The 9,707-nt window shown below is 33.4% G+C and overlaps 1 protein-coding gene across 1 annotated transcript; it reads right to left on the reverse strand.

Moving 5' to 3' along the window:
* Window positions 1–1,570: 1,570 nt before the first annotated feature.
* LOC115219002 (probable serine/threonine-protein kinase clkA) lies at window positions 1,571–6,506 on the reverse strand. Its single transcript, XM_029789043.2, has 2 exons — window positions 6,370–6,506; window positions 1,571–3,377 (listed from the first exon to the last, which is right to left on the reverse strand). Exon 2 carries the CDS (start codon window positions 3,356–3,358, stop codon window positions 1,889–1,891), a length of 1,470 nt encoding a protein of 489 aa, XP_029644903.1. The 5' UTR covers window positions 3,359–3,377; window positions 6,370–6,506; the 3' UTR covers window positions 1,571–1,888.
* Between the last annotated feature and the right edge of the window lie 3,201 nt (window positions 6,507–9,707).

The following is a 9,707-nucleotide window of genomic DNA, read 5'->3' on the forward strand; positions in this document are numbered from 1 at the left end:
CACATCCTCTAAGAACGACTAATTTGAGTTGGTAAAAAAAATTGCACAGAAGCGGCGTAATCGAGATAATGTTTAATATGATTTTGTGTATGTATGAGAGAGAGAGAGAGAGAGAGAGGGAGAGAGAAAGAAAGAGAGAGAGAGTGTGTGTTTCTATGTGTGCGTCTGGATGTGCATGCAAGTATGTCCATGTGTGTATGCATATATATATACATATATAAATAAATGTGTGTGTGTATATATATATATATATATCTGTATATGTATATCTATCTATCTATCTATCTATCTATCTATCTATCTATCTATAATAAAAGTTCAAATAAAGGTTACAAACCTCAATAAGGGATAATAAGATCAAAAGAATACACTGGTTTATTACCTATTACAAGAAGTGTTGAATATTACAATTAATATTCAACTGTAAGGTAACTGGATACACCGGGATTTATATATATATATTTAAGAAAATAAGAAAATAGAGTGATAATTAAATTGATTATTATTTATGAATTATAACAAAGGACATCATCTCTGACAGCTGTTTCAATTCAATACTTTTAGAAATTAATTAGAATAATTAAAAACATTTTAAAGCTGAATTTCATCGGAGATGACTAAAGATATACCATCAGATTTCCATGTTCCAGTGAGTTGAGTGTACGGCTCCAAACCGTATATCTCTCTATTTTCTTATTTTCTTATATACATGTATATATAATAATTACGTGTAAAGTACATGTTATCATTTGAATATGATTCATTAATCGCATTTGAACAATCAGACGTATTTCACGTGTGTAAGAAACTTTAAGTAATGAATGAGTGAATCGTTCTCTCAATACATAAATTATGCAGTTTGTACTAAGTACTGTTCTCTTGTACATTTAAATATATGTACGTAAGAGCGTATGCATTTATGTGTGTGTTTGTGTGTATTTATGCATTTCTTTACAGACGTAAGAAAAAAGGAAAAGCTGATCTTAACGTTATTGTTATTCAAACCGCTTTATATTTGTATGAAGGTAGGAAACATCCTACTAAATTTAGAATGCTACAGGATATATTGATGACAACTTTATGGAAAATGGTGGATTAAACCAGGTTACTGTTTCTTCCCGACTCTAAATGAAGATGCTTCTAATATACTTTTTGATAAATCTTCTTGATATTTCTTCCTCTCTCTGTCTCTCTTATTCGCGTTCTCTCTGAGTATGCTTTTGCAATCTGTTGGCTCATTGCTACGGATATTGCCTTATTAGAAAATACACACACGTAAGTGTGTGTATCTGTATGTGTGTTCGTGTATACGTGTATGCGAACCTGTGATCGTGACTGCGTTCGTGCTTGCCCGTGTAAAGCAGGACATTGCTTAAAATGTTTAACCCCATGATCCATTAAATGTAGATTGATAAATATTACTAGACTAAAATAAGTGGTGAGTTACATATGATCGAGTAAAGAGTACAGGGCACCAGTCTGACGACAGTTCAATGATTGAAGCCAATGAAAGAATAGAAAAAGAAAGTAGCAAATATACAAATATAGCAGAATAAAAAATATAAGACAATTCACTCGATAACTCGAATTTATTTGTATGCAATTCACATTACAAAGATTTGTTGTATCCTTCTTAACAAATGAAAGCGTTTTCACACCAACGTCCTTTCTATCAATATTATTGTTACTATTACACTGTTCATCAAGTATCAAAGCTATTTTTTGTTGTTCATCACGATGTTACTGCCCATTATATCTGCAAAAATTATTCAGAGTTATAGAGTAATTTTTATTAGTTATGATCTGCTTTACGTATTGAATTCAGAGTAATTTTCAAACGAGAAAACGACTGCCATCAACAACAGTTGGTCGATAAATGGCACTATGTTTAATAGTTGTAATTATCCCAAGAAGAGTAGAAATTCTGACCATCCATCCAACGGCCATCGAAATCCATTTGATTATTGAACATATCAAAGTTTCTTTCTGGATAGTCGTAATACCTCTGTCCCCAGTTGTAGTTGTAGTAGTTTGGGTAAGAGTTGTAATAGTGCCTGTTATGGTAGTTATAGCCATGGAAATTACGGCCATAATTATCCATCCAACGGCCTTCAAAATCCATCTGATAATTTCCCATATCAAAGTATCTCTCTGGGTAGTTGTAATATCTTTGGCCCCAGCTGTAGTTATAGTAAGGATAGTTATGGTGGTATCTGCCATGGTAGTTGTAGAAGGGGCTAGAATAACGGCCATAATTATCCATCCAACGTCCTTCAAAATCCATCTGGTAGTTTCCCATATCAAAATATCTTTCTGGGTAGTTGTAATATCTTTGGCCCCAGCTGTAGTTATAGTAAGGATAGTTATGGTGGAATCTGCCATGATAACTGTTGAAGGGGCTAGAATAACGGCCATAATTATCCATCCAGCGTCCATCAAAATCCATCTGGTAGTTTCCCATGTCGAAATATCTCTCTGGGTTGTTGTAGTATCTTTGGCCCCAGCTGTAGCTATGATAAGGGGAGTTATGTTGGAATCTACCGTGGTAGTTATAGAAAGGTGTGCAATGACGGCTATACGTATCCATCCAACGACCATCAAAATCCATTTGATAGTTTCCCATATCAAAATATCTCTCTGGGTAGTTGTAATACCTTTGGCCCCAGCTATAGTTATAATAAGGGTAGTTATGGTAGTATCTGCCATGATAACTGTAGAAGGGGCTAGAGTGACGACCATAATTATCCATCCAGCGGCCATTCATGTCCATCTGATAACCAGACATATCCATGAATCTCTCGGGATAGTACATATGAAGGAAATTCATAAATGGACAATTCATATAACGCCTGTAATAGTTGTAATAAGGGCTACAGTGACGTCCATATCTGTCCATGTATCGACCATTCATGTCCATTTGGTAGTGGGACATGTCCATGAATCTCTCAGGATAGAACCAGTTGCGACCATAGTGGTAGCCGGGGTAGTAACCATGTCTTGAAGAGTTGAACATCTGCCAGTGGGGGCTGGAGTAGTGTCCTTGCATGTCCATCCATCTTCCATACATGTCCATCTGATAACCGGACATATCCATAAACCTCTCAGGGAAGTCCATGAAATTACCATATCTATGGAACCTATCGTTATCATAGAAACCGTAATAGTTGTACATAGATCTACCATAATATCTATCATTATCAGAATATCTGCCATAGAAGCTGTAGCATCTGGGATCTACCATTCTTCCATAAGAATCCATGTATCTGCCTTGGAAGTCCATGGTCATTCTGGACATTGGTTCCATGATACCACGGTATCTTCTGCTGAAATTATTTCGTCTGCTCATGTATCTGTTCATACTGGATATTAGTAGTGATCTGAAATATATATAAAAAAAGATGTTTCAATAATGGAAAAAGTTAATTTTACAAACTAATGAAATAATAACTATACAATAAATGTTTGTATCACATACTTGACTAGTCGTAATTAACAGCTTACCTAAAATATATTAACCCTAATTTGCTGAAATTTTTTAATATAATAGATAAATAAATACTGGGATTGATTTTCAAGCTCTTTCTAAAGTTAACAGCTAAAGAAATGTAATTAAAAGTATTATAGTCGAAAACTGAAACGAGATAGCGAACTTGCACTGATTGATGTTCATTGTATTATAAAGTGAGAAATATTTCATGAATGCCAAACTCGAATTAAATAGCATACAAAACTGACATTATATTCAGAAAAGCATTTGGTTTTTCTACATCATGGTTTGAAAGCTTACGAAAGCTACAATTTAACTATACTGTGAGACTAACTTAAACGTTAAATCGTCCCTTACAAGTAAAATTAATATATTTTACATTTAAAGGATTCAATCACGAAGCTTTCGTTATATGAATAGAGTTTGGAATATATAACAACAACTATCTAGAATAACAGTCGCAATTTATAGAAGGAAAGTTATGTTGCATTAGTATTTTCATATACTACATATTTTCATGTACTTCTTCTTCAAATGCTCATGTAAACATATAAAAAATACGTTTATAAGTAATTACGTCTTGGACTGGTTTCTTGCTTATTAAGAACAGAATTTGTTATTTCACAGTGTTCACTCGAGATAACTAAGAATCAAGATAACTAAGACGAGATAAGATTAAAATTGTGATTCGTGAATAATTGAATATTTTTGTTGTTTTATGTTATTAAGAGCACAGTGATTCTAGAATTCTACTCAAGGCCTTCTCATTTCTCATAATGTTGTCACTTGTCAATTTTTTACTAATAAGCGGCTGAACGAATGCTTATTGTCTTAACTACAAATAACTCCTGGAGTTTCATGCTAATTTAGACAAAAGTTTCTCTGAGCTATTGTTGTCTATTGCCTACCCAGAGAAAAATTCTCCTAAAACCACAGCCTAAACACTTGTGGAAAGAGAGAACCCATTAGGTAAAGCAGTTCGACATACAGGTCATGAATAGAATTCCTTTGATCATTGGTACAAAATATCAACAACAGCAACAACAATAACAACAAACGAATTCTGTACTTAAAAGACAGAATATATGAATTAGTAATATACTGCTATTTATGTCATCAACCATGAAGAAACGATCCAAAAGAGAGCTTCTGTATTATTACCCGCCCAGTTAAAATGACAACTAAACTTTCCCCAAACACCCCTTACCATCTCATTAGAAGATACATTAGCTAATGTCACCAAAAGTATTATAGGTGTATCTACTTATCAGGGCTTATGTGGGACCGAAACAACAAAAGAACGGCCGCCCTCAAGAAAAAAAAAACGGGATGAAAAATAAACACTACATCAATAAGACAACGTAATGGACTTAGAACTTATAGAAACCCCAGGAATCATAAAGCCAGAACACCGCCTAGGTTCCATGGCATATAATTGAATAAGGTTGCAATATTCTTTCCTGAACGGAATACCGGTCCATCGCAGGATTAACTTCCAAACTATTGTTGGAACTTATTTACAGCTGAGTGGACAGGAGCAGCGTGAAAGGAAGTGTTTTACTCAAGAGCACAATGCATTGCATACTCCAGGAATCGAAACCACAATTTTCTTTTCTACTCTAGGCACAAGGGTCGAAATTTTTAGGGAGAGGTCAGTCGATTAGATCGACCCCAGTACGCAACTGGTACTTAATTTATCGATCCCGGAAGGATGAAAGGGAAAATCGACCTCGGCGGAATTTGAACTCAGAACGTAACGGCAGACGAAATACCGCTAAGCATTTCGCCCGGCGTGCTAACGTTTCTGCCAGCTCGCCGCCTTATCGAAACCACAATTTTACGATCGTGCATGTAATACTCTATCCTGTAGGCCACGTGCCTTCATTAAAGTAAATGTATGACCTTAAATAAAGCAAGAGGGGAAAGCTATAGTAGATTTTGATCAAGCCTAGTACTTTTTTAGATACACATTTTATGAAACCTATCCAGTTTTCTCAGGATTAAAATTCTGTGTTTCTGCCATTCCACTGCATAGATGTGTTGTGGAAACATTGATGAAACAATAACGTCCTAGTAAAATACAAGGGTTTCGTTATGTCATAGGGTGTTTAATCGTACAGTTCTTATATTTGGCCGAAGTAACAGATCGCATTCGGTTAACACAGAAAAATCAGTATAGATTTAGTAGAAACATCATTTTACCACAATATGTAGAATACAATATATATAATTAAACAACATATATTACATTTTCAACAAAAAATACTTTCTGTTTATGATATTTCTTTATCAAATGAAACTACAAATAGATGAATGAAAAAATGTAAATCATGACGAAACTGAATGCTTTAAAAGTAAAAAAAGATATATAAATATTATTGAAATTACAACAATGTAGTATTTAGATTTTGGAGGAATCAAAATTGATTTCAAGAATCAAATGCCTCGATGGTATCTTTGGTTTACATAGTACCATGTTCCTTAGACATCAAAGACGCTTTAATATTATGACTGTTAGAATATGGTTTTTAACACCAAGTACAAAGTGAAAATATTTTGTATTTGGACCATTTGCATAAATATGCAAATATTCATTCAATATGTGAACCATCTTATGAATAATTGGCAATTTTTAAAGGACCTTATTAGAAATATAGTTTTAAAAAATATTCAAATAGCAGTATCAGAATGTGTATTGGCATTGAAATTCAAACATTATTCCTCGACTGTTACTCAGTTGGTTCAATACAATTTATAATTAGTTAAACAAGAGATGCCCTAATTCAAGAATTAAAACTTTTTAGCAATATATATAAAAATAAATAAATGAAACAAAATTTGTGGAGAAAAAAATTGAAGAATTGCTTTTAAAACAAACTCACAGACTGAAGAACAACCTTAGCTTCTGCTTACGCTAGTAGGACAGAGATGTGGTTCTCAACTGAGACAAACTTTCTAACTTACAATCCCTTTATATAGGAATTAGTAAAAAGCGGACAGCTGGTTATTTCAACAGGAATTATTTTTAGTAAGGAGAAAATTAATTTGATGAAACAATCAACAAATAATGACAAGAATTTAATCTTTAATTAATTGTTTTTGGAATTCCTTATTCAATGTCTTTTAATTAACATAGCTGTTAATACATGGCTTTGAAGTTTGATGGACATATGAATAATATGATTGGTTACTATAGTCTTTTCATCTGAAATCATTTACACCACATCATTGCGCGGGATGCAGAATTGATTATCTTTCTAAAAAAACAAAATGTTTCTTCTACAATTTTGCTTTCTCCTCAGCAAATATTCAGTGTCATAATAATAGAGTAATATAAGGCAATTATAGCCATCTTACATAATCAGCACCACTTTTTAAATATTGGTTTCAAATTTTGGCGCAAGGCCAGCAGTTTCGGGAAAGAGGTTAAGCCGGTTACATTGATCTCAATGCTCGACTGGTACTTATTTTATCGACCTCGAAAGGATGAAAGGTGAATTTGACCTCAGAACATGCGGATGGACGAAATGCGATTAAGCATTTTGTCCGGTGCGATAACGATTCTGCCAGTTCACTGCCTCAAACGCACCTTCTCAAATTGCTCCGAATATTAAGATATTTTTCATGTAAGATAATCACCACGTTCAATATTACAAAATTTTCAAAAATATGATGCACATTCTATGATATATAGTGAAATCCCAAATAATAAATAATCCTTATTCTCACAAGGAAAACTGGCGCTTTTCATATCCCCCACCCACCAAAAGTAAAAAAAAAGCAGGTGTGACAAATTAAACGTAATGAAAAAGTTTGATTTCAAATTTTGGAACAAGGCCAGCAAGTCCTAGGGAGAGGGTAAGTTGAACTCATCAACCCTAGCAGTCGAATAGTACTTATTTTATCGACCCAAAAAGACGAAAGAGAAAGATGACTTGGGTGGAGTTTGAACTCCCACCAAAAAAGAGATGAAAGAAATGCCAGAGTGCATTTATTGTCCGGCATTCTTAACGATTCCGGCAGCTTGCAGTCTTTTACAACGAAAGGAACAATAAATTACTTTTCTCCCACTAAGGAAAATGTTTTTATTAATCTGAAAAACAGAAACTACATTCCCAACTATTATGCTCCCTTCTGAAATGGTTATTCATAACCATTGTATTTCATTCTAGACTGGTGAGATAGATGAAAGATCATGTTCTGCTTAGACTCTTAAGTCGACATTTACATGCAAAAAAAAAAAAAAAACATCAGAAGGGTGACTTACAGATTTCAGTATGTGAAGGTGAGTGTTTTTAATGGGAAAACTGACAAGATAAATCATGGGGAAAGACTAAGATAACCATATACAAAGAGTAGGACTAAATTAAAATTTTTGTGCATATCATAACACATTCAAGTATTTGGCTCATTTATAATGATTAAAATTTCTGATCGAAAAGATTTGATATTCGGGAATTTGTTCTAACCAACACTAGGATCAATCGAATTTTCAGTACTTCAAACACTGGATATATGCTTTTTTTTTCTTAGTTTGGTGGAGCATCAGAAATATGAAGTTGGAAAATGTTGATACAAATTTTCTAGGTTACTATGTTGCTGTAACCAGGCTCATTCAATACTGTTTATGCGTAACCGACATAATTTCTAGTATGTTTTTAGTTAGGCATATTGGTCTGCTTAAAGCAGCACGCGAAGATAGTATTGAAGAAATTCCTCGATTCAGCTCTTTTAATGAACCTTTCTAAATATGCTACCTTCATCTGTAATGAAGTATGATGCCCTTGTTTATTTTTTTATCCTCTTTTACGTGTTACATTTTAAGAAGATTGATAAGATTATGTCTAGAGAGAGTTTCGCTTTTGCATTCGTTTGAAAGATTCTTGCTTTGAATTCGTGTGATGAGATTATGGCGACTTAGAATTTACTGAATTTGTTTCAAATTGTGAACAAAGGTTGTTTTCTTGGGTGGATCAATCTTAAATGATTGGTTCTGCCCGATAAGTCGCACTTCTTTTTCTCACGTTGAATAAATTTATTCCACTGTTTAACAGTTTATAACTACTGACACAGACCACCAATATCTTCTTACAATCCTAATACTTATTTCAATTTTGAGAGGCGAATTTTAGCATATAAATGCTCAAAATTTTGGAGATACATCAGAAAAGACGCTTTGGGATATTTCTTCCGACATTTTACATACTGAATTCAAATCTCACCAAAGCCAAGGTTGGATTTTATCCTTTCGCGATAAAATAAAGTACACGTCATTTACGCATGTACTTATGTCGATGCAATCAACTCACATTCCCCAGCAAACGTCCGGGCTTGTATCTGTAGTAAAAATAAGATTTGGGAATGATATACCTGCGCAGTTCATTGTTATATATTGGTCTTAAATTTTGGCACAAGGTCAGCAATTTGGTGGCAGGGGGTAAGTCGATTATATCGGCCCCAGTGTTCGAATGGTAGTTATTTTGTTGACCTCGAAAGGATGGAAGGCAAAGTCGACCTCGGCGGAATTTGAATCCAGAACGTATAAACGGATGAAATGCCGCTAAGCATCTTTCCCGGCGTGCTAACGATTCTGCCAGATCGCCGCCTAATAATAATAATAATAATAATAATAATAATAATAATAATAATAATAATAATAATAATAATGATGATAATATTAATAATGCAAGTGTATGTAACATACAGAAAATAACACTACTAGGCACCGCACACATCCTACATAAAACACTTTCAATACAGTGAAAATAAGAATACCCAAGACATAGAGCTGTTCTCGCTAGTGCAGTGAAAGTACGTGACAAAAACAAGCCTACTGAATAATAATAATAATAATAATAATAATAATAATAATAATAATAATAATAATAATAATAATAATAAGATTGTCTTAACTGGTACATCACACGTATTGAGAAGAGCATTGTCGATGTGAGAACTGTTGCTGCTCATGTATTTTAATTTAACTTTTAAAAAAAAAAAAAATGAACGAACTACTGAGTTTGGTTTAATGGCCTACCAATGTATACTATGAGTTTCTTTGCCCTAGGAGTCGGGAAGACACTCGGCAAGAAATGGAAGCAAATTTGAAAGAAGAAAAAAAAGTAATAATAATAATAATAATAATAATAATAATAATGATAAAAATAATATATAGTTATTATTATATTTATTATTTATATTTATATTATTATAAATTATA

The sequence above is a fragment of the Octopus sinensis genome, linkage group LG1, assembly GCF_006345805.1.
Source record: "Octopus sinensis linkage group LG1, ASM634580v1, whole genome shotgun sequence".
NCBI lineage: Eukaryota > Metazoa > Mollusca > Cephalopoda > Octopoda > Octopodidae > Octopus > Octopus sinensis.

Coding starts and splice junctions, on each gene's coding strand:
- LOC115219002 (XM_029789043.2), bottom strand. CDS start 3,358: ATGAACAGATACATGAGCAGACGAAATAATTTCAGCAGAAGATACCGT.